The sequence below is a fragment of the Giraffa tippelskirchi genome, chromosome 2 (genome assembly GCF_054371585.1).
Source record: "Giraffa tippelskirchi isolate mGirTip1 chromosome 2, T2T-mGirTip1v1.2.pri, whole genome shotgun sequence".
NCBI lineage: Eukaryota > Metazoa > Chordata > Mammalia > Artiodactyla > Giraffidae > Giraffa > Giraffa tippelskirchi.
Window position 1 is genome coordinate 65,245,303 of NC_137276.1, and position 25,613 is coordinate 65,270,915.

Below are 25,613 nucleotides of genomic sequence, written 5' to 3' on the forward strand. Positions count from 1 at the left end.
CACTGGGAGTCGAGACAGTAAGGAATCCCCTCCTGATGGCAGGAGATCTAAATTGGGGGTGGGGGCTGGGAGTTTGCTGGCAGGGAGCACCAGGAGGGAGAAGAGGCTTCTTGCGGAAGGTTTTGGGGGGGGGGGGGTGGCGCTGGCCCACAGGCATGTGCTGCCTGGAGTGCTTGCTCTCAAGAGATGCTGCATGGCCTGGGGTAGGAGAGTGGGGCCCCGCCCTTTACTTACCAGGCTGGGAGCCTGGAGGAATGGCCTCTCTCAAGGAGGCCATCCATCCAGAAGGTTTCAGGAGCACCCAAGAATTGGCCGGCCAACCACCACCCAGTAGGGCTTGACACCTTGGCAGTGGTCACCAACAGGCAGACAGGAGGCCAGGGGCCTTCAGTCTTCCGGACTTGGGCCCCAGACGAGGTGTCCCCCGGCACGACAGGCAGTGCCTGATCAGGACACCCAGGGTTGGGTTGCCTGCCTCGATCTGGCATGAGCTAATGGGTTGGCTTGCCCACCTCTCTTGGCCCCCTCTGTCATCCTCTGTGTTTCCAGGGCTTCAGAGAGGGCCAGGGAGGGCTTAGGGTGGGAGCAGGAGGAACCAGCCACAATGCTGCCAAGGGTGTGGCCTGCTGGACCATTGTCCATTCTTTGTAGCTAATGGGGACAACAGTGCCTTGATTTCTAGGATAGGCAGGGCTTGTGTGCCTGGTAGCAGGGGAGGAAGAACCACTCTGTTACCAGTAGTCACAGGGTCTATAAGGGGCCCCAGCAGGATACACTGTCTCTTTGCTCTTCAGGGCCAGAGCGGGTCAGGGTGACAGAGAAGTAAGAACAAGTTTCCAGAGGAAAGAGGCCAACAAAAACCCAGAAGGAAGATGGAAGAAACGGGCATTTATTAAGCACCTGCTGAGTCCCAGCAGTGTGCTCAGTGCTGTGCAGGCACCACCTGGTTCCATCCTCACTGGGACCTTCTGTTAATATCCCAGTTTATAAGGAGAGGAACTGAGGCATAGAGAGGTTGAATGACTTCCTCAGGGTCACACAGCCAGAGCATGGAGGCAGCTGGGATACAGGTTCTTTTTCCCTTTTAAAAACTCTTTTAATTTTAAGATTTTGGGTGAGAATGGGATTCCAAATCTAACTTTTTAAATTCTTGAAAATTTTAAAAAAATTTTGGTAAAATACACATAACCTACAACTTACCATTTTAACCAATTTTTAGGATATAGTGTTGAATGGCATGAAATACATTCTGGAGTATGATTTTAAGCCTGAATGGTTCTGAAGTCTGTCAGCTTTTCATAGAAAAATAGAAGTTGAAGAAGGAGAGAGAATGAAAGAGAGTATGTCAGGGGAGAGACACAAGAATGAAAAAGAGAGACACACAAAAAGAGAGAAACATAAAGAAAAAAGACAATGTATAAAATATAGAACTAATGAGAATCTACAGTATAGTTCAGGGAACTCTACTCAGTGTTCTGTGGTGACCTAAATGGGAAGGAAATCCAAAAAAAGGGGGACATATGTATACATATAACTGATTCACTTTGCTATACAGTAGAAACTAACACAACATGATAAAGCAACTATACTCCAATAAAAGTTAATTAAAAGAAAAAATAAAAAAGGCAGACACAAAAGGAGACAGGGATGAGAAGGGAGAGGCAGGAGAGACAGAAGGAAGGAGGGAAAGGATGAAAAAGAAGGAGAAAGAAAAGATCAGGGAAGAGCGGTTAAAAATGAAATCAAAGACAAGGCAGGATCTGGGATGAAGGAACCACCTGGAGGCTGGGGCTGGCTGGGGCTGCCTAAAGCTGACCGCCCACAGGTGACCAGAGTGGACGGCCCCCCTCGCTGGCCTGAGTCTGGGAAAGGCTTTCCACCCCCGAGGGTCCTGTACTGTAAACAGGGGCTGAACTCCGTGAGATGAGAGGAGCCTGGGGCTCTGCCTCCTGCCTGGAGTGGGGGTTGCCCGGGGACCTGCACACATCTCACGCTTCCTCCTCACTTTCCCACACTTCCATCACCCTTCTTTCCTGCAGGACTCAGGTGACATCCTAGCACCACCTCTATGGTTATTTACTTAGTATTATTAACCTGTTTTTTTTTCTATTTGTTTATTGAAGGATAATTGCTTTACAGAATTTTGTTGTCTGTCAAACCTCAACATGAATCAGTCATAGGTATACATATATCCCCTCCCTTTTGAACCTCCCTCCCATCTCCAGCCCCAACCCACCCCTCTAGGTTGATACAGAGCCCCTGTTTGAGTTTGCTGAGCCATACAGGAAATTCCTGTTGGCTATCTATTTTACATATGGTAATGTATGTTTCCATGTTACTCTTTCCATACATCTCACCCTTCCCTCCCCTCTCCCCATGTCCATAAGTCTATTCTCTATGTCTGTTTTTCCACTGCTGGCCTGTAAATAAGTTCTTCAGTACCATTTTTCTAGATTCCGTTTATATGCATTAGAATACGATATTTATCTTTCTCTTTCTGACTCACTTCACTCTGTATATTAGGTTCTAGGTTCATCCACCTCATCAGAACTGACTCAAATGTGTTGCTTTTTATGGCTGAGTAATATTCCATTGTGTATATGTACCATAACTTCTTTATCCATTCATATGTTGATGGATATCTAGGTTGCTTCCATGTTCTAGCTGTTGTAAATAGTGCTGCAATGAACAATGGGATACACGCATTTTTTTCAATTTTGGTTTCCTCAGGTACATGCCTAGGAGTGGGATTGCTGAGTCATATGGTGGTTTTATTCCTAGTTTTTTAAGGAATCTCCATACCATCTTCCATAGTGACTATATCAATTTACATTCCCACCAACAGTGCAAGAGCATTCCCTTTTCTCCACACCCTCTCCAGCATTTATTGTTTGTAGACTTTTTGATGATGGCCATTCTGACCATTGTGAGGTGATATCTCATTGTAGTTTTGATTTGCATCTCTTTAATAATGAACGATGTTGAGCATCTTTTCATGTGTTTGTTAGCCATCTGCATGTCTTCTTTGGAGAAATGTCTGTTTAGGTCTTTTTCCCACTTTTTGATTGGGTTGTTTTGAATGGGGGCAATATACAATTGCCCCATTGTATATTCTTGCCTTTGTTGAAAATAAGGTACCCATAGGTGCATGGGTTCATTTCTGGGCTTTCTATCTTGTTCCATTGGTCTATATTTCTGTTTTTGTGCCAGTACCATACTGTCTTGATGACTGTAGTTTTGCCTATTTCCTCTTCATTGAGTTATATGAGCTGCTTGTATATTTTGGAAATTAATCCTTTGTCAGTTGTTTCATTTGCTATTATTTTCTACCATTCTGAGGGTTGTCTGAAAACCTTGCTTATAGTTTCCTTTGCTGTGCAAAAGCTTTTAAGTTTAACCAGGTCCCACTTGTTTACTTTTGTTTTTATTTTTGTTACCCTAGGAGGTGGGTCATAGAGGATCTTGCTTTGATTTATGTCATCAAGTGTTCTGCCTATGTTTTCCCCTTAGAGTTTTATAGTTTCTGGTCTTCAATCCATTTTGAGTTTATCTTTGTGTATGGTGTTAGGAAGTGTTATAATTTCATTCTTTTACATGTAGCTGTCCAATTTTCCCAGCACCATTTATTGAAGAGCCTGTCTTTGCCCCATTGTATATTCTTGCCTCCTTCATCAAAAATAAGGTACCCATAGGTGCATGGGTTCATTTCTGGGCTTTCTATCTTGTCCCATTGGTCTGTATTTCTGTTTTTGTGCCAGTACCATACTGTCCTGATGACTGTAGTTTTGCCTATTTCCTCTTCATTTATTTGGACTTCTCTGTTTCTAGTTTGTTCCTTCATTTGTGTAGTATTTCTCTGCCTTTTCATTATTTTTTTTTAACTTATTGTGTTTGAGGTCTCCTTTTCCCAGGCTTCAAGGTTGAATTATTTCTTCCTTTTGGTTTCTGCCCTCCTAAGTTTGGTCCAGTGGTTTGTGTAAGCTTCCTATAGGGTGAGATTTGTGTTGTTTTTGTTTGTTTGTTTTTCCTCAGATGGACAAGGCTGAATGAGGTGGTAATCCTGTCTGCTGATGATTGGCTTTGTATTTTTGTTTTGTTTGTGGTTTAGCACCCTGGCATCCTACAACAGGGTGCTACTGGTGGTTGGGTGATGCCTGGTCTTATATTCAAGTGGTTTCCTTTGTGTGAGTTCTCACTATTTGATACTCCCTAGGGTTAGTTCTCTAGAAGTCCAGGGTCTTGGAGTCAGTGCTCCCACTCCAAAGGCTCAGGGCTTGATCGCCTTCTTAATTTTCTCTTCTCCTCCTCTTTTACTTCCTGCTACCCTCACCCAAGGACACCTGTACCACCGCACTCACCGGTCCTCTCCGCCCCTAACCTGTTTGTTTTTTTTTAAAAAAAGAAAACCTAAAACGATTAATTTCTATGAATAAAGTGTTGCATCATAATCATCCACAGAAAACAGTATCACTTCTCACAAACCCAGAGGACCTGGTCTAGAATTCTGGTTGGGGGCTGGGGGCAGGGCTGTGAGACAGGACCAGCTCCTCTTTCTCAACAGGGAACAGAGCAGGTGCTGGGGAGAGGGGGAAAGAACCCTAGTGCTGGACTGGACCTGCTCTCTGATGCAAGCAGAAGATGGAAAAAAATTGGAAAAGGGAGCAAGCACTCAGCAAGCGATGTGGTGCTCTTTCACCTGGTCACCCAAAGTCAGACAGGGCAAGAGGCCAAGTCTTGGGAAGACACTGATCCAGGGTGAACCCCAGAGGGGAAACCGAGGCCCTGGGGGGACCATGGCTGTGTGAGGGCTCACGCGGAGCCAGTGTGGAGCCAGGCCCAGAGCCCTCTGGGCTTGGAGTGACCTGGGGGTGCCAGTGGGGGGTGGGGGTGGGGTGGCGCAGGCTCACCAGTGGCCTCGTCCAGGCCCTCTTGGGTGACGTGGTCGCTCTGGCTGACCCACTCGCCGTTGCACTTGAAGTAGATCTGTGTGGCAGGGAAGGCACGGCAGCCCAGCTCCACAGGCTTGTTCTTCACGATGTAGGCATCCTGCGGCTCCTGCAGGAAGTGGGGCAGCGTCTCTGCTGGCGCCGATGGGAAGGAGTCGGGGAGCTCTTCCCTGCCCGAGTCAGTGCCTGCGGAGGGTGGAAGGCTCTGTGAGGCCACAGGTGGGAGGCCCCAGGTCCCTTCCATCCCCTGGGGGCTGTGACAGAGAGAGGAGGTGGGGGGAAGCAGAGGGGTGGGCAGCTGGAGGAGACCTGCCAGGGCGCCCGCGGTGACCTAGGCAAGGTCTGGCACTTCTGGGGCCTCCATTTCCCCACTGTGCCCTGCTTTTAGGATTTTGTATTTTGGAGCCAGTCCCAGCTCTATGATGCTATGCGAGTCTACTTCTTTACAGATGGAGGAGACAGGGGAGCCCAGGAAGGTGAGGCAATCCATCAGGGCAAGGACACCCCTCTCCAGTCCTCTCCATTATCCCCTGCACTGGCCTTCCAGGGCCTCCCTCCAGTTTCCCGTGGTGATGCCACAGCATGTGAAGAGCTGGAAATGGGCCTGAGGCTGGAGCGCAAACCTGGCCAGCTCTGCCCCGAAGCCACAGCTGCCCTTTGCAGCCCCAGCCAGGCAGGCTGATGGACATAGGAAGACGAGCCAGGTCCCGCAGGGGTGAGGGGTGGGCTGAGGTGAGGTGGCAGCGCCAGGCTGGGCTCCCCAGTGCTCGTTCCCAGAGTGCCTCCTCTTCCAGGAAGTCCAAGGCAGGCAGCAACGTGGAGGGGCAGCCCATGTTCCCTGCAGCCTCCCCCCCAGCCCCTCCCCTCCTCTGGTCTGTGGCTCTGATCCACTGCCTTCAGCCAAATCCACACCCGTGGCCTATGGATGAGGACACGGGGAGGCTGGGAAGTCAGTGAGGCTATGCCGGCAGCCATCTCCTCCCCCAAAGGGGCCAAATGGAAACCCTGGCCCTGCCCACCTCCCTGGAAAGAACAGCACCTCGGGAGGTGAGACAAACAGGAAGGGAGAGGGGCCTGGCCACCATCAGCGTGGGGAGGGAGGAAAACCAGGCCGGGCTAGGCTACTGGTTTACAATCCACTTAGGAAAATTGACTTTCCAATGCCAAGTGCCAAACAATCAGCTGGCTGGGGACTAGCGGTGGGGGGCTTGTCCTCCTCTGCTAACTGCTCCCGAGGAAACAGCGAATTAAGCTGCAAGGGTGTGTGTCTGCCCAGCCCCTTGCCAGCCTGCCGCATGCCTGTCCCTGTCCCAGTGTTCCAGTCCCTCAAGTGCAGCTGGGGTCCCAGGAGGCCAAGGGTGGAACACACTCTAGGGAGTCCCCCTATGGGCAGAGGTGCCAAAGGGACACCTAGTTCAAGAACAGAATGAACAACATGTGCCCGACATGTCTAAGCCATGTCATCTCCTGGAGGACCATGCGCTCCTGCTAAGACATGGGCTCTGAGAAAACGCACGGGTTGTCACTGGCTCTCAGCTCTGAGCTCTGGGTGGGGTGTGTGTGCATGGCCTAGGGGAGCGAAGGGGAAGCCAGCAAGAAGGAGGAATCCAGCTCCATCTGGTATGTTCTGTGTGACCCAAGGAGAGTCCGTATTACTCTGTCTCATTACTCCAACCTCATTACTCTGTCTCTGAAGTGAACAGAAAAGTGAACACACTTTCTCTCTCTGGGCTCTTTTGAGGATCACGTGAGATAAACGTGCATGAGTGCCTAGGAGAGGTCTAGCACCATAGGTACAAGTTGCTGCATCAAAATAGCAACGAATGCTTCCCTGGAATTAGCTTCTATGTTTTCAGTTACACAGTTAACTTACCGAATTCTTGCAACAACTTTGTAAGGTATGATACATTGGTCCTCAGTTTGTTGATGGGGAAGTTGAGGTTCAGAGCAGTTAAGCAACCTGCCCAAGGTCACAGAGCTAGTGAGAGGCAGAGCCAAGGTTTGAACCCAGGAAATCAGACTTCAGTGTTTGGGATGCTGCCTATCCCTAGAGTAGCTTCATAACACTGTGAGTGTCCCCGCACCTGAGAATCCTAATGGACCCTGACACTGGCCAGGTCTCTACAATTATGGGGCTCTCTCACCAAAAGACTGGGCTTCTCCAGTGGCTCAGCGGTAAAGAATCCACCTGCAGTGCAGAAGACACAGGTTCAATCTCTAGGTCAGGAAGATCCCCTGGAGGAAGGCATGGCAACCCACTAGTATTCTTGCCTAGAGAAACCCACGGACAGAGGAGCCTTGTGGGCTACTGTCCATAAGGTCGCACAGGGTCGGATGCAACTGGGCACGCACACACGCACACCAGAGGGCTAGCAAGGCTAGACTTGTTCTTGTTTCAAAGACGGGGTAATTGAAGTCCATCCAAACTAATGCATGGTCACTTGGTTAGTGGGCATCTAAACTGTGGATTCCTAAGGCAGGCCAGGACTCCCCCATACCTGCTTCCCTCTGCCAGGCAGGGAGACACCTTCTCTGTAGGTAAACTGCCAGTCTAGGGTCTAGGAGTGTGGGCAGTTGCTGGCGAGATGACACAGTGCCCAGGGAGCTGGAGATTGTGGCCTGAGAGCTGCTCACTGTGGCCCTCCCGCCAGGCCAGGCAGTTCTAGGGAGAGCGGGGTGGAGCCAAGAGGACTCCACACCCATCTCCCACCACAGTATCCTGCATCAGTCTTGGGACTGAGGAGTGTAGGACAGGGCTCAGGCTTCAGATCTAGACTCCCCTGGGTCTCAACCAGTCCTTACTGGCTTCAGGCACCTCATCTGTGAAACAGGGGGAATGGGCCTCCCTCTGGGGATGGGGGCCACAAGGGCAGCTCGTGGGTGCAGTTACAGACTTGCCCTACCTTCTAACTATGCAGCCCCCAGCCTCCAGGTGACAGCACCCTGGCTCTATGTGGCACTGCGAGGTGCATTTATGACTTTGTTTTATAACCCTAATGCAGCTCATTTATAAAGCAGGTGCAGACTCGACTGAGGAAAGTAAACATAGAAATCCATTAGGGCAGCAGGCCTGAGTCTGGTGGCCCCAGGGCCCCCACCCTGCCTGCTCCACCCCTCCTCTCAACCCTGGCTCAAAGACTCCGCTCTAGTCTTGGCAGGAGGATGCCTGGGTTTTCTCGTCACTGCCTCCCTGTCATTCAGGGCAGTGCCAGTGGCTCTAGATGTAGCCACTGCCCACTTTTCAAGGTCCCTAGCCCCCAGGCGTCCTTCAGGAGACAAGGAAGAAGAACCAAGGGCCGACCTGAGATTCCTACCCCCAGGGACCCATGAGCAGACTAGGTGCTGGCTGGCACAGAGTAGGTGCTCAGTGAACACAAATGAAAGGTGTGTGGGGGGGTGCTGCCAGCCCCGGGTAGCAGCTGAGTTGGGCCCCAGTCCTGACCAGTGGACACATCCCCTCCTCCTTGGCCCTGCGTTGGGCCAAGGGCTTGTTGGGCCTTAGTGGCTGAGGAAGGCTCCTCAGGGGTCCTGGGGAGGGCCACCTGAGCCTGCCCTCTCTAGCTTAGAGAGAAAAGAAGAATAAAGTCTTGGAGCTCCTGAGTGCTTCCTCTACCAGAGGCTTTTAGAAGGTATTTTCAATTAACTCACTGAGCCCCTCAACAATCCTAGAGAGAACTTCCCAAACTTTTTTGGTCTTCAGTGTTTTGGTCATTTTTACCCAGTAATTCTACCCCAAAGCCAAAAGAAATTCCTAATGGTTCTGTTTCTTAAGTAGTTAGATCCAACCAGCTTACGTGTCTGTGTGCATGTGTGATCTCCTAATAACTTAGTAGCACTGGCAGGCGGATTCTTTACCACTAGTGCCACCTGGGAAGCCTATAAGAAAAAATAATACTCATAAATTAAAAGAAAAAATAGTATTCCACTCCTAAATGGCCACACTGACTTATAACGAGGATGTACGTGTGCCTGTTGGACACGGCACAATACCTCAAATCTTAGAATCATAGCGGACACTGCTACCCTCAGAGTTTGCCTTGGGGTACTCCCAAATGCCAAAATTCCCAGCTTTGCAAAGGCATGGTGCCATGTAAAGGAAAGAAGTGTGATGTGATGCTAAAATTGTAAGCTATCTTGAGCTAGTAGTTGTTGCAGTATCTGGCAGCTGTCCAGTATCGCTGTGTTTCTTTGAAGATTAAAAATAGCCCACAGTACCCCTGTGAATTTGCTATAGCATCCTAAGGTGCCTAAGCACACAATTTGAGAACCGTATCCCTCTAGAGATGATAACTACATCTCTATCAGATAGGTACTATTATTACCCCCATACTACAGATGAGGAAACTGAGACCAAGAGAGTTTATAAGTAGCTGGCACAGGGCTGTAAAACTATATAGCAGAGTTGGGAAGCACATTCAGGCAGCTGGATACCTGAATCTGACTTCTATACTGGGAACTGGCATTTATGTCCACCATTTGGGGGATGTTGCAAATAGTTTGCCTAGGTGAGCGTTATCTCCCAGTGTTACAGATGAAGACATGGGGCATCAAGGGACTTGCATGAGTCACCTGGTCAGTGGGAGGAAGCCACTTCTACAGGCTCAGAGCTGTACCCCTCGGTCACCATCTCCCTGGCTTCACTATTGCTCTCCCCACTGCCCCATCTTCACAGGGGAGAATAAAATACCTTTAAGAGGATGTCCCTGAGGAGGCTTTGCCACTGCCAGGCCAGATCTGGACTTCCTCCTGGTGGGAAAACGACTCACATAAAGTGTAGTTTTCCAATAGCAGAATGCATTTGAACCTATAGTTGCAAAAATGCAACCTGCCTTTACAGCTGCATCCACAAATAGCCCAGCTAATCCAAAACGAAGGTATGAAAGAAGAAGCATCCTTACATAGATGTAACCAAAGACAGTCAAACACAGGAAAAGAAAAACCACTGAAGTCAGGAGCACTGGGTTTGCACCCCAGCTGGGGACTGGCACTGCCATGTGGCCTTCCTCTCAGGCCTCAGGAACCCCATCTGTAAAATCAGGAAGTTGGTTGAGTCAAATTCCTGAGCAGCACTCTGGTTCCCACATTTTGATATTTGAAGACGGCTTGATGGGGAATCTGTTATAGAGGACACGGCTCTGTTGGATAAAGTTTTTCTCATGAAGCAAATTTGCTTAAAGTGGGGTCAACTTTCTTGCCGTTGTTATTCCAGCTCAAAGACCCAGCACCTACTGGGGCCCTAAGGCTCAATGTTGTGGGGAGGCTGGGGAGGGAGGAGGAGGAACTATCTGTTGTTGGTGGGTACCATTCAAACCCTCACTTCTCATTTACCTATTCCTGCCTGTATGGGATCTCCTATCAGTTAATCTCACTTGGATGCACTGATTCACAGGGATAGAGGTTACTCCAAGGGCCGTCTTGTACAACACCCACCCCGCCCCCATCAATTCTGTATCCAACCTTGACTCACATACCTCCAGGGACGGAGACCTCACTACTGCCTTTCTCAGCTAGGTTCTCCTTTAGACAGATCTAACAGAAAAGTCTTCCTTACTTTCACCTGAAATTTGCCGTCAGAGGTTCCAGCCATCGCTATAATTTCAACCTCAGAGGTCACGCAAAATAGTGCATTTCCTCTTCCCCATGATGGTGTCCCAGCCTCTGCCTACCTGCCCTAGCCTTCTTGTCTTTCTCTCAGATATTCACGAGGCACCATTCTACATGCCCTCGTTACCAATCTGGCTTCCTTGTGGGCAAGTTCCACTTTGCTCACAATCCACTTAAAATGTAGGGAGAGGAGGTGACGAGGATGGGGGTCTGGTGGCACCTTCTTGCTTTGGGCAGCTCGAAGGTTCCTTGGTAGAGGTGGATGGCTGCTTCTAGAAAGCAGGGAGCACGTCACACTGTTCTTGGTGTCCCCCATGATGTTCAGGACAGGGTACCTATGTGGTGGGAGGGGAGTGGAGCTTGCAGGACACAGGAGTCTAAGCTTGGTCTCTACCTGCCAGCAGGATCCATGCCAGGCTGCATGCTCCTTCCCAGGGCTGGGCTTGGGCAGTGCCCAGTGTGGAGACACACCTGGCAAGTGGAAGGTCTGATGGGGTGGAAGTCAAGACCGTGGGCTTATTTAAGAGGTACCAGAATCTAAGCCACTAGAATAAACAGAGTCCGGGGGCCTTAAAGATGAAGGAAGGTACTTTAGGACAAAGGTAAATTAAAGACCCTGATGCTGGAAGAGATTGAGGGCAGGAGGAGAAGAAGGTGACAGAGGATGAGATGGTTGGATGGCATCACCAACTCAAAGGACATGAGTTTGAGCAAACTCCAGGAGATAGTGAAGGACAGGGAGGCCTGGCGTGCTGCAGTCCATGGGGTCGCAAAGTGTCGGACGTGACTTAGTGACTGAATAATACATGACTTAGTGACTGAATAATAACAAAGAAACCATATTTACTAGAGCTACACCTGAGAGGAGGGGGGAAGGGACTAAAACTACAGTTCAGACATCCCTGGATGGGAGACTGCCACCAGTTGCTAGGGGACACCAGAGCGGTTGCGCTTCCCTTACGGTAACCCTCAGCATGGAGTCAAGCTTGGATGGGCACATGGTGGAATGGGTTGGCCTGACAGCCAGCAGACCAGTTCAAACACTCACTCTGCCACTGAGACCTTGGGAAGGCCTCAGTTTCTCCATCTATGAGAAAGGGACTAACAAGTACTGCCCTGTCAGTTCTGAGGTGTGGTGGTGAAGGTCAGCTGAGCCTACAGATGCAAATGTGCTCTATTAACTGGGAAGAGCTCATGCCAGCCACATGGAGAAATGCCAGGCAGGAAGGATTCTCCAGCTGAGCCCTGTATGGGGAGTCCTGAAACCTGTTCTACCAGCTCAGAGAGGGGAAGTGACCAATGCCACATCACACAGCAAATTAACAGCCAAGCTGAATTAGAGCCCCATTTCTGATTCAGGGATGAGGAAGATAGCACAGTATGGCATGGCTATGGGTAAAAGTTTGGGCTCTGTATGTCCCATGCCTGGGATGGAAACTCACTATGTCCATCTTAGCCAGGCCCACCCCTGTCCAATAGGACAGAGACCTCAGAGGCTGCAGTGATTCAGTACAGAGGGCCTTGATGCCTCCGCCTCCTGGTTTTTGTCCCCATATGGGTGACAAGGTCTGGCCTGAGTCCCTCAGGCTCAACTGCAGGGGACAGGCATCTGTAGCTGAGCAGGGCTGGCTGGTGCAGGATGGTGCCCACAATGGGGGGCAGGACTGGGAAGGGAGAATGGGGGGCAGGCAGAAGGTGAGGGAGAAAGAAACACTCCATGCTGGGCACATTTATCATCAGCAATCACAGTCTTTCTCTAGCCCCTGGACACCGGTTAATTCTAACCAGACTTGACCTCCCACTGCATGGAAAATCTCTTCCATTCAGTGCGAGGTGGATGTGCTCAGTGGGGTATGGGGAGAGTTGTGGGGGGAGAGGAGCCCGCTTATTATTATGTTTTAAAACACACAAACCCCATATGCAAGGGCCCCTCCCTGGACACAAAGCCCTTCTTCCATCTGGCCCTGGCCTCTGGCGGCTGTGGGGTTCAGGCTGGGGCTCCCCTCAGAGGTGGCTACAATGGCTGTTACTGATGACGGATGGGGGCTGGTGGGCTTGGAGGGCGCCAAGTTCTTCCTAACAAAGGAGGCCGCTTGCACAGCCCTTTTCCCATACCCTCTGCAGACCTGCCTGTGCCCATGACATCATTTCCTCTGCTGGCTACAGGAAATAGCCTCATCAAGATGGCCAGTTGGGGCAGTCGTCTACATCCTAAAGGGGTGTCTGGCTGATCCTGAGAAATCTTTCCCCTGGAAGGACTTGGGGCAAGAGATGGATCTCATGGGAGGCTAGGGACAAGCCCCAGGGCAGGCACAGAGTCCTGGCATGAAGCCCAGGGCCACACGGCTTACGAAACAGAGAGAGGACACTTCAGCTCCCGGGTCGCTGGTCTGCCCTCGACTCTCAGTGGTATCTGGGAAGCTGTACTCCACAGCTATGGGCCCAGAACCCCTCCCCTCTCCTAGACCCTTCCTCTGGCTCCTGGGCTCCCCTGGCCTGGGCCTTGGTCCCTCTAGGGCTAATTTTCAGTTCCCCTTCCAGTCCTAGTCCCTCTGCCTAGAGGTCTGGGCCCTGAGCAGGGGGAATTCTGCTTCCTCTTCCTCTCTTAGACAAGGAATGCAAAACCCTCTCATCCATCACCCTCCAGATAATAACCACTTATCCAGTACACAATGGGATAATAAATATCATCAATATAATAATCCTGTGAAGCAGGCATTCCATTTCACAAAGGAAACTGAGGCTCATCACTTCTCATCACTGAGAAGTGAAAAGGCAAGCTCAGGCTCTCAGCTACCAAGAAACAAAGTTCTTCCCATTAAATCACAGGCCTCCTCTGGCTGACAATACCCCTTGAGGGATCCTTGGGCAGCAGCTGAGTCCACAAGCTTTCTGGAAGGGAAGAGGGCCTCAACTTCCTAACTCCAGCACTTGGCCCTCTTTCCTGTCTGGGCCTGACAAGTTTTGGACTTGTATGGGGTGCCCCAACCAGAGATTCAGCCTAGCCTGGGAAGGGCCCACTGGTAGCCTGGTGCCAGCCCCCAGGATGTCACACTCAGATACACATGCTCACACCAGCAGAACCACCCATGCCTCGCTCAGGGTCAGAAGCCTCAACCATCTCCCCTGGACACCCAGAGAGCCCCAGCCAGGCTGGGACCGCGGCTCCTTTCTCAGGGCTGCTGACATCTACTTTAAGGCAATGGCAGTGATTTTGGCCTGTGAGGAACCTCCTATTTTATTTGGTCATTGCTCCTCCACCCAGAGTTAGATGGAGTGAGTTTGAGTTGCAATACCAGATTCCACCAAACACCCAATAGCTTGGGTCCCACATAGGGAGTCCCCACTTTCTCTGGGATGGATATGTACACACTGCTATATTTTAAATGGGCAACCAACAAGGACCTACTGTACAGCACAGGGAGTTCTGCTCAATGTTATGTGGCAGCCTGGATAGGAAGAGGGTTTAGGGGAGAATGGATACATGTATATGTATGGCTAAGTCCCTTCACTGTTTACCTGAAACCATCACAACATTGTTAATCGGCTATATCTCAACACAAAATAAAGTTTGTTTTTTTTAAAAAAAAGAAAAAGATTTGCTTCAAACTGTATGACCAACCTCCTACAGTCTCCAAACCCACATCTTCCAGCCCAGACCCCACCTCACTGTGTTCCCCTTCTTCCCCTCTTGCTCCCTCGAATCCACTCTCACAACAGCTGGGGCAATCTTACAAAATCCAAATAGATCACTCCCCTGCTCACACCCTCCAATGGCTTCCATTTGCACCTGGAATGAAGTCTGAACCCCTACCGAACCCCCAGACTTCAAAGGTTCCAGGCCACCCAAGGGTGCTTCCTGCCATTGAACATGTCTGGTTTACTCTCATGTCAGGATCTTTGCTGCTCTCTCCTTCCGAAAAGCACCCACCTCTCCCTGCCTGTCTCCTGATATTCCTGTGGCTGACTCCTGTCACTGACATCTCAGTTCAGGTACCACCTGCCACCTCCCCAGTGAGGCCTTCCCTGATCACCCAATGTAAATTCATTCTCTACCCTCCCTAATGCTATCTCCACATTGTCCTGTTTGTTTTTCTTGACAGTATTCATCTCTCTCTGGAATTACCTTCTCTGTGTATTTGATTGTTTGATGTCTGTCTGGACAGGTCTACTCTCTGAAAGGCAAGCTCCTTGAGAGCCTGGAAATCCTGTTTGCTTGTTTAGCTGGGTTCACTGAGGATACAAGATTTTCTCCTGCTACGCTGCCCAGGCTGTCTGGAGATACCTAAGGTGGCAGGTGGGTGTGGGAGGGAGCAGCCAGAGGTGGTGGACACAGACTGGGCTAACCTGGGCCATGGGAGCCGGTCCTTCTGGAAACTCCGTCCTGTAGGATGCCACCAACTGATAGAACCTCAGAGACCATCTAATTACTGCTCTCTAGGACGGAAACCAGAGGGGGCATGTGTTAGTCTTAGATCACACAGCATCTGAGCAGCAGAACTAGTCAAAGAAATTGGGCTCTAGATTCCTGAGGGAGTGAGGACTCTATTTTAAAAATGCTTTTTTTTTTCCTGATGAAAGTACTTTTCTTGGCCTTTTCTGACTACAATTTAGGAAAAAGCGATGATGAAGATAAAAATCACCCATTCCCAGCTCCAGCTGGTCCTAACATTCTTAGATGTGCACGTTTTGTGACCTGCAAGGTCTCACCATACACAGTCTGTATTCTACACTTTCTTTCAAGGCTGTTAACTGAAGACTTTTAAACCTTTTAAACAAGCAAAGGGCACCAGGCATCCCTCTCTCCCTCTCCCAGTCACAAACATCACATAGGGTGCTTGCCAGCTGGGCTGACTGCCCCGCGCAGCATTCCAGGTAGTTGGAGGAGCCGCAGGATGCAAAGCTGGTGCAGGCAGCCGCTGGACAGTTGACATTAGGATCTCTTTGCATGCTTGGGCGCTGGGAAGAAAGACACAAGTATCCTGTACCCATGTCCTAGAAAAGTCAAAACACCCAGGTGTATAGCCTCTGGCCCTGGGGCTTCCTGATGGGTTATGTCCAAGTTGCCCTTCCAGGCAAAGTGTCCCCATGCCACCCTGGAAAGCTCAGAGTCGGGACTGTTCTTGGAGTGCCCCAAGGCACAAAGTTCCCCTGCCTTCCCAGCATCTTGCTCTAGGCTGCCAAAACATTGCAAAGTGGAAAAACTGTGGAATTGTTGCCCGCTGCCATCAGCACCGTCACTACGCCTGGCCAGACCCCGCCCCAGGGCTGGCTGCGGGCACCGAGGCGGTACTAGGAGGTGGCTCAGACCCCTGGGCTGTGGGGCCCTTAGAACTTCCAAGGGCTTGGAAGTCCAAGCCCTTCACTTCCAGAGGGAGGCCTGAGGCCAGAGGGGAGCTATGGCTTGTCCCAGTGCAAAAGGCTGGTCAGGGGCTGTAGAACCCCTGGTATCTTGGCATCACACTGGCATAAAGAGAATTGCAACCAGGAGAGACAAAGAGGGTTGCCTGGATTCTGGCCTTTGTCAATCTGTGAGATGGGGTGTGGGACAAGCCGGGCGAAGTGAAGAGAGAGGTGGAGATGGAGTCACAGTGACAGGGACAGAGAGAGAGAAGTTTGAGAGCACCCAGCAGTTGGGGATGGGGGGTGGGGGTGGGAGAGGCTGTGTGTGGGATTCTTGTACTTTTCTGAACCTGGAATCCACTTGGGCTCCTACTTGGGCCCCAGGGGCAAGGGAGGAAGGTGGCCACCCATTTCCAGCCTTCCACCACACTCTGCTCTGCCTCTTCCACAAGGCTGGCACTGAGCTAAGGCTCCATGGGCCCCATGGAAGGTAGCCCTTACAGACTAGGCTCCTGGGAATTCCCTGTAGCCCAGAGGTGGGGAGCTTCTGGTCTCAGGTGACACAGAGGGTTGAAAGCAAAGCTAGGACTGGAATGTGGGTATCCGGGCAGTCAGCCAAAAGCTATTGCCCTGGCCTCTCCCTGGTTCCAACACTCTAGCCCTGAGCTCAGGTGAGCAGCTGAGCTGTCAGGGGTGGAGACGTGGGAAGACCAGTGGCACTGGCCCAGAGGAAGGCCTAGATGGCCGTGCAGGTGCCCTTTGAGGCAGGCAGGGCAATGGGCAGGGGCTCACCTCCATTCTTCCATTCATTCATCAAATATTTCCTAAGTGCTTCCCCTCCATCATGCCTATAGCAGGGTCTGGAGAGCAATGACCAAGCTTCACCTCCACCAACAGGAAGCTCACAACAAACAGTCAAGGTTAAGGACCCAGACACCCTGCCTCTCAGGCTCGTGCTCAGTCCACTTCCAGCCTAGCCCCACAGTTACGTGATGGTCCTTCTGCCTGCTGACCCACCATCAGTGTAGAAGGAAATCTACAGCTTTGTCTGTAGCTCTCTCCTTCTCTGTCAAGGAGTCAGTCCACCTCCTCCAGGAAGTAGGCTTTGACTACTTCTGCCTTGATGACTATAGGGATTTCTCATCCTCCAGGCTCCTAAAATCCTTCGTATTTCTTGGGCTGAAGCACACGGGTGCTTCCACTGGCTCATGAGGTGACATTAGGTAAACCACTTCCCTCTGGACCATAATCTCTCCTTCTGGGAAATGGGGCCACTTTGACTTGCTTCACCCTCCAGGGTTGTTAGGAACATCAAGGTCAGAAGTATGACACTGTTTTGCCAGCTGGGCTGTCTTGTGTGTTTGCTAATTTTCATGGTTTCTTTGTGTAGTGAGAAACAATAGGCATACCTTCTCAGGGTGGCTGACATCTTGAACAACAGCTCCAGGATCTTCCTTTACCTTCCAGGTGCTGGCCAGGTGTCCCACTCCCCACCCCCTACCTTGCTTGCCCTTCCAGCTGCTGCCCAGCCCACTCCGTGATGACACGGAGCTGCAAAAGGCTGATGCAAGCTGGAAGGAGGGAATGAAACAGACATGAGTGGGGCGGATAGAGCTCCACCCCCAGCCCCGTGGGATGCTGGGCCTGGCCCCTGCCTGCTTGTTTGCACCTGCTGATGTAATTGCTGGGCCTCCTTGGCTCAGGGCTAGGCCTGCTCACCTCGGCTTTTGGAGCCAGAGGAAGGGTGTGAGGTTACAGCCATGTACACTATGAAAGGGCCCTTCTCTAGGGAGGGGTGGCTGCGCCCCAGAGAGGGGAGGGGGAGAAAAGAGCTAGAAGAACAGCATGAAAAAGAGCATAGTTCAGAGGTAAGCAGGATCTGGGTCAACCCAACTTTGTTACTGTGTCACTTCAAGGGAAGGAGGGGTCCCATGTCTCTGAGTCTGGACAGGCACTCAACTTGTCACTCTTTTCCAGGGATGTCTCAAGGGTGATGAAGAAGTCTGAGAGGGGAAAAGAGAAAGGATGGAAGCATGGCTCCATGGAATGAAAACACTAGAACAGTCCAGGGCTGGCCACCAGCTCATTTCCTAGGGCCTCAAGCTTGTTGATCTGTAAAATGGGCACAACATCTCTGTAGGCCACCTCACAGGGACAGCTGGGGCCAAAGGTGTGAAAGTGTGACATGACACTAAAGTCTGTGGATAGCTCGGGTGGTGGTAGGGGGCTGGGGATAGTTGAGGGAGGTTCTCGCCAGGAGCCTGGGGCGCCCAGAGGCTGGGTAAGGGAGATGGGGCTGTCAGCTGTTCACTCTGTCTGTCCTGTCCCCAGGAGCCTCCCCTTGGGGGAGAAAAGCATGGAGGGCAGCACACATCACCCCAGAGGCCTCTAAGGAACCATCAAAAGCACACAGGTGATAAGGACAAGAGCCAGGACCTACCCCTGGAAAATGCAAGGCCACTGGCATGGAGCTGAGGGTGTCCCCGATCTCATGAGTCCAGGGTGTGAGGATTACCCTGTCTCTAGACTGTAATTCTCCAAGCTGGTTTCCCTGGAGACGACTTTGCTCTTTCCCTGAGAAAGTGGGGGGGAGGAAAGAGCTGCACATAGTTCACTTGTCTTTCTGGCTGACACTGAAGGCAAAACGACAGGGACCAGCCAGGCGGGGAGGAGACGTCCATCTCAGCCGTGCCTACCTCCTCAGTCTGGGAGAGGATTACCTTTCCTAACTGTGCCCTCAGCTCTGCTTGGCTGCGCTGGACAGGGGAGCTGCACTCCAGCTGGAACTCATGTGCTTCCCTGGTCACAAAGACCCACCTTCCCTTTGACCGACAACAGCTACTGTTTCAGACTAACCCACTCCCAGGCACTGCACAAATCACTCGGTGTACGTACATCACCTTCCTGAATCCTTCCAAGAACCATCAAGGCAGGTACTCTAAATCTGATCCCCAGACTGCAGGTAAGGAACCTGCAAAAGAGAGGTTAAGTAACTTGCCCAAGGTCACAGAACAGGGTTATCAGCACTTCAAGCTGGATCTCCCTGACCCTAAGACCATACTTGTTAACCTCTGTGCCAGTGGTTCTGAAACTGCAGCGTGTCCCAGGATTAGCTGGAGGCTTGGTAAAAACCTCTGCCTCCACCCGGAGGTTTGCACTTAGCAGGTCTTGAGAATGTATCCCGTCTAACAAGTTCCTAGGTGCTGCCGCTGGTCCGCTGCTCATTGCTCCCGTGCCTCCCGACAGAAACATAAAACACTTAGCCCACATAATGGTGGTTAATGCAGGTCAGCTCCTTTCCCTGAGCACTTCTATGATTCAGCTGGAGACCTTTCAAGAGGAATAGTGGAATTACATGGCAGCACGGTGCCGGCTGCTTTTGCTTGAATCAGGCCCCAGCGTGTGGTAATCAAGATTACGATAGCCATCACCTGCACCTCTGTTCTTGCAAATTACTTAGCCTCTCTGGGCCTCAGTTTCTTTATCTGCAAAATGGGAGCAATAATACTTCTAGGAAATACACTATACATGCAAGTTGCTTAGAGCAGTGCCTGGCACATCCAAAGGGTTTATTGAGTATAAGCTGTATTATAGTTTTTCTTTTTAATTACCATTGTTACTATCTACTTCATCTAGTTACCTTTCCAACAACCCTATCCACCTCCACTGTTTACACACAGTCGCTCGGGGGATAAGTAACTGGCCCAACTCACACAGTCGCTAAGTGGCAGAGGGAAGATTCTAAGCCAGGTTTGGGACTTCAGTGTAGAAACTGTCCACCACGAGCAAAGACAGAAGCCTACTCTAGCTGCTTCCTCCAGAAAGGATGAAGAGTTACTTTCTTACGTATGTTTCCTGTGCTTTCTTCTAGACCCCTCAGCTTAGCCCAGGGTCCAATCAGGTCACCAGCAGGGAAGCAGAGGCTGTGTCAGCCACCCACACTTGGTGACCTTGGATGGCCAGACTCCTGCCCCCTATGTCTGTCCATATACCCTCTGCCTGCCCCTCCTTACTGGGCACCCTCGAGGTGTTAGGGTTGGCCGGGCCTTGGCTAGTCCAGATCCTGGGAGAGGAGACAGTTACTTGCTTATCCGGAGACTCCCTGCCCCCACACCCCCTGGGATCCCCAGTTCAAAACAATGGAGGCTTCAGGGTTCCCTTGATGTAAAGGTTCAGTAGGTGGCTAATTTTAGCTGAAAAATACTCGGCATTTTCCCAGCCGCCGTCACTGCCACACTCTGTGCTGGACAAATGGCCTAGGTTTTCCTCCCCAATTGTTCTCGGCTGGGGGGCTAGGGGCTGACTCCAGCTCAGGACAATGCCCTTTGTGTCTGCTTCCGTGTGGCTCTTAATAACTCGTGGGGACAGCCTGGAGCTCTCAGGCCCCCACCCCCACCCAGGCTGCAGGGCCCCTGGCTTCACCATGAGGGCATCTCAAAATATAGCACTGAAATAGGACTGGCTGTTCCGTCTCCTCACCTCCTCAGGGGTGGAGGCAGAGAGGACTTGTGGCCTGAAGAGGCCTTGTGTGGACAGATGGGGAAGCCAAGGCGCAAAAAGGGTGTGACTGGCCTAAGGTCACACGGCACTCTGGCAGATCGAGGCCTGGACTGCAAGTCTACAGACACAGAGTCCAGCGCTTTAGGCACCCTGTGCAGGGGAAATCCCTGCTCTGTCCAGGCTGCTCCCCAGCGTGGGCACACCTCCAAGTATGAGGTCCCAGACTGCAGGCCTCCATTCTCCTGGCCTCCAGTGGACACACCTACCCTCTCCTCCACCCTCAATGGCTGAATCCCTCCATCCTCAGGTCTTACATTGAAGGTCACCTCCTCAGAGAGCCTGGCCCTGACTGCACCCTCCCAACCACACTGGGGCCCTGGCTCTTTGTCTGGTATTTCTTTTCCTTATTGCTCTTATCCCCTTTTTTAGTTATATACTCATTGTATATTTCCTTATTTAATGCCAGGTCCCCACCAGACTCTGGGGTCTCAGGGGCAGACACATGTAACCACCTTTGTGGGACCTGGGCCAGGGTCCCAGAGCTCCTGCTGTACTAAGGGAGGCTGGGTGTCCCAGGGGAGTGACTGGGGGCATTCAAGGCTCAGGATAGGTAGTGCATTCAGCTGTTCTCAGCAGGACGATGACACTTTCTGCCTGGATGCCATCCCTGGCTGGATGGCACCTGTGCACCCACTGATGACCCCCAGTGTGGGCCCGGCACACAGCGGATGGTCAATAAATGCTTCTTACATGAATGAATGAGCCTTCAGGGCTCCTTTGGTTCCTCTTCTCCCTGAAGGTGGACCCCAGATTCAACCTGTGTCCCACCCTTCCCATGGACAGCTCTGGAAGCAAGAGAAATGAGGAGACTTAGGGAAGGTACCCAGGGCCCAGGGTGGTTCTACCCACAAGGGCTGTTTGCTGGCCTCGCAGCCCCCAGCTCTGCACAGCCCCCCACTGCCCCAGCCGGGACCCAGCATGCTATAATTAGAGTCCTCCTTCCAGGCTCCAGTAATGAGAGGTGTTGGGTGCCAGCTGTAATTACAGCCTGGTTAAAACGAATAGGAGCCGCCCCCAAGCCAAATTACAAAGTCTGCAGCCGGACTCCCTCCTGCCCTGCTCCCTTTTTATGGGGCTGGTTACAGGGAGGGACTGGGAGTTTACAGAGAAGCCAGCTCGGGCTGGAGCTGCGGTTTCAGAAGAGTGGAGAGCCGAGGAGAGCCGAAAGTCTGGCCAGTGCTGCTTTGAAACTGTCCTCAAACCTCCCCTGGCCCCACCCTCATCAGAAGTGCCCATCCAAAGTCGAGGTCAGGAATGGGCAAAGAAACAGGCTGAGGCTGCTCTTGCAGTCCTTTCATCAGCAGCCCCATCTCGGCGCTGATCTCTCTGCCAGGCCCAGCTAATGGCTCTGCACAGTCGTATTTCATGGGCATAGCCAACATCAACCCTGTGTTACTAACCGAGGTTTGGTGCTCAACTAACTGCCCCAGATCACACAGCCAGTAAGAGGCAGATCCCAGGCTTGAGCCAGGCCCACACAGGGAGAAGGTTCTGGAGTGTGGGTACATTCCATCTTGTGCCCCTCACTGCACTGGGCACAGGGTGGAGGACAAGGAAGGGCTCAGCGAATCCCGAGAACGATGTGTTTTGCAGATCAAGGCATAAGAGGTCCAGCTGAGTCCTCTTTTCCCTTTTAGAGATGGAGAAATCGGGATTCTGATTTCCACTGACATCTCAGGATCCAGAGGCAGAGCCAGGATGTGGGTGGTCTTATTAGTCTCAGAATCTCAGGATATTAGCCGGTGAGACGTCTAGAGAAAATCTAGTTCAGGGGCAAACACACAGCAGCCTGGCCCACCTCAAGGCTGTGGCAGACATCACTAATTGATCATCAATCATGGCAGGTCTGGACGAGACCTCAGATTCCTTCTCAGTCCAGGACCACATAGCCATACCAATCAAGCAATGAAGAAGATTCCATCGTCCCTGATCTGATTAATTCCCACTCACTCTCACTTACCCAAGGGGAAAATGAAGCCCAGAGAGTTGGGGTGACTTGCCCCAGTAATGGAGTGGCTCTTAATCCTTAATGGCCTAGCCTTTGTGGATGCCAACCCATCACTCCCACTGCACCCTCAGCCCAGCCCTGTTAACTCAGGGCTTCCTGTGTGGAAAAGACTTCCTGAAGGCTCCCTGCAGGCCCTGCAGTATTGACCCAGCTGGCTGATCTGCAGCCCTGACCAGAAGGAGGCTTTCATAAGGGGCTGTGGGGAAGCAGGCTTGCTCACTGGCAGAGGGGGCCCAGCAGCAGCAACCTCCCCACACGACCCCCCAGCTGCCCACATGCCCCTTCCTGGGCCTCTTGGCTGGGCGTGCCTCCCAGCCCCAAAAGCTGGCTCCAGCCACCCGCTGCCCACTCACCACAATTGGCCTGCGGTGACTCAGTCTCCTCATTACCTCCTCCTCCTCCTCCTCCCCACGTCTTCTGCCCTCAACGGCCCCCCGCTCTGACAAGCCTCTTCAATAGCGCCTTTGATCCAGGCTCCCCAGCCTCTTAAACAAGGATGGCCTGCTGCCTTCAGCAAGGGGTGTTGGAAAGAGGTAGGTCTGGGAGGACAGGGACCACGACAGGATGGGCACCACCTGGAGGTCCTCACTTTCACGTGACCCCGCCCTCCAGCCCCCATCCCGAGCCTCACTAGGATGACCAAAGGCCCTGAGCTCAGAGGCCCTCCAGGGAAGGTGTGAAAGCCACTGAGCTTTCTGGGAGGTGCCTCTGCCTCACCCAGCAGTTCCAGGCCTGGACCGGAGGGCATTTTCAAAAGGACACTTTAATTAGGGAACAGGGCGGCCAGCCAGCAAGATTATAGGCCACACCCGGAGCCTTCTGAGGCCTATAAACTCCCAGGCCCAGCCTTCCTCTCCAGCCTCCACCTATTGCCACCTCCTCCCCGGGACTGTGGGGAGGGGAGAGCCCTGAACACCCCTGTGTGCTGCCCCCATGGTGGGGCCCTGAGAAAGGAACACTGGATGTGTTAGGAGTGGTTTCTTGAGCTGAGGTTTGGGACTCAGGCATGAAAACAAGGGCAATGAAGATGACTGGCATGATTGGAGAAGCCATCCTCAGGCAGGAAGAGGGAGCAGTGGCCACCCCTATGCTGGGCCACAAAAAGGACTGGGCACAGGAGAGTCCACCCCTGACCCTCCATGCCCTCACCTCTGTCCACCAGTAGGGACAGTGACAAAGGTCTGTCTGTCTCCTACAGGCTCTGGCTTAAACCCAAACCATGCTATTCCAGGCGTCCTCCCCAGCAGACAGTGTTCTCCCACATCGAAGGTGGGCAGCCTTGGAGCTGCCCAGGGCTGTCTGCCCCTAAAGGTCAAAAGTGGGACAGAGGGCCCAGGCCCACTGCCCTGGCTGAGTTTGGCTGTGGCTGAGGCCCTGTGCCCACAGGTTTTTCTACATGCCCTAAGTTCTTTCTCTATAAAATGGGGAGAGCCACAGGAATCTTCTAGGCTCATAGTTCAGGTAAACAGAGTCATGAATGTGCAAGAAATCAGCACAGGATCTGGCTGGGCTGCTCAGAAAACTCATGCCCAACATGGTTTACGTTGAAGTCCTGTCCATATACTAAATTCACCTCTCTGGGCCTTGGTTTCTTAATCTTCAGATAGGGTGAACAGTGCATTCTTCTTAGAGATATGAGAAGTGCTTTATAATCTATAAAAGGCTGTCCAAGGCTAAGATTACTCATTGTGATTTTTCTAACAAACAGCTACATTTACCCTCCCTCCACCCTGTCCACAAGGTGAGGCTAGCCCGCTTCTAACCCAGCTCACCTGTGCGAATCTGGTGACATCTGGCTCACCTGGCCCCATGCAGCCACCTGCCCTGAGTCTCGGACTATTTTTCTTATCTGCCAGCGGCCTCTTGGACAGGGAGGTGACTGGGGGTACCTGGGCAGGCAGGATGGAGAGGGGCTTTGGATGCTTGGTTCTCTGGGGAAGAAGTCTTTAATCATCAGGTGAATCCTCTGCCCAGCTAGGCATCAACTCCAAGAGAAAAGGCAATGTTGGGCCAGGACTGGGGTGGGGACCCTGGGGGCAGATGGATGTGGGTGGGAGCCTGCTGGGCAAAGCCCATCCTTGGTTCCTCCTGCCCTTTCTCTGAGGGAGCTTCAGTAAGATTTTCTGGAATGCCCCTGCTGTGTAACCTTGGACGAGTTCCCTCCTCTTTCTGGAAGTACTTCTTCCTCTGAAAGGAGACCTGTCTAGTACACGGCTCGTCCTGCTGCTCTTGGGTTGGCAGGAGGGGAGGGCTCTGGGAAAGGCACGAGGGAAGCCAGCCCTTCCTCACAGCTCAGTGAGGGGCCAGGCATCCTGGAGGGGCCTGGTCTGGAGGGACATGGGGTGGCCTCTGGACACTTTGGAAGCAAGAATGGTTGAGACCACGAGGGCCGCACCCCCGCCCTGTTGGTGTCCAGAGACCAGCATGAGGTAGCGCATAGGTTCCTCCAGCCTAGATAGAGAAGTGGGGAGTCCTGGCTGGAGCTGAGGCATAGGGAGGGTCAGGCCTTGCTCTGGGTGGAAAGAGCCAGACACACTCAGGAGAGACTCAGCATTAGCAGCTGTGGGATCTTAGGCACAAGGCTTTACCTCTCTGGGCCTTGGTTTCTTCACCTGTGTCAGCCCCTAGCCTAGAGGATAACTGGGAGGAATGAGTGGGACCACATGTGGAATACTTAGCACAACAACAGTTCCCCAGTGAAGCTGCGCTGTCCTTGGTCATGTCGCTTCAAGTCCCCAGGCCTCTGCTTTTTCGTCTGTAAATTGGGTATCAGGATCTTGGCAACCTTCGATAGATCACACGTATAAGAGGCTCTAGCAGAGGCCTGGTGCACAGTAGGCTTGCTAGGTGTCTGGTGAAAGCTGCCATAGCCAGGTGACCTGGCAGACTCTCCCAGACACCTGGCCATAGCCCATCCTAGTTCTAGGGAGGGGACCGAGCCTCATCCCAGCCCTGCAACAGGCGTGGGTGGTTTTCTCAGCCTTGGTTGTCAAGTCCCAGATGGCTGCTGGGCCCCCAGCCAGGGGCAACACCTTCCAAACCCACGCACCCCTCTGTGAAGCACCTGGCGTGAGGAGGCGGGAGCTCACCTCTCAGCCGAGGATGCTTTCCTGCCAGGGGCTGGAGGGGAGCCGGGAGCCCAGGTAGGTGGC

General features: G+C 52.1%; 1 protein-coding gene across 8 annotated transcripts in view; it reads right to left on the bottom strand.

The window, feature by feature from the left end:
• UNC5B (unc-5 netrin receptor B) overlaps positions 1–25,613 on the bottom strand; it is a 182,773-nt gene that overhangs the window by 19,971 nt on the left and 137,189 nt on the right. For 7 of the 8 annotated variants that reach the window (XM_081567259.1, XM_081567220.1, XM_081567229.1 and 4 more), the window contains one exon: positions 4,908–5,132. In XM_081567259.1, coding sequence (XP_081423385.1) covers positions 4,908–5,132 — 225 coding nt within the window. Of the gene's footprint in view, positions 1–4,907; positions 5,133–14,897; positions 14,988–25,613 lie in introns of all 8 variants that reach the window. The other variant, XM_081567251.1, reaches the window with a different exon arrangement.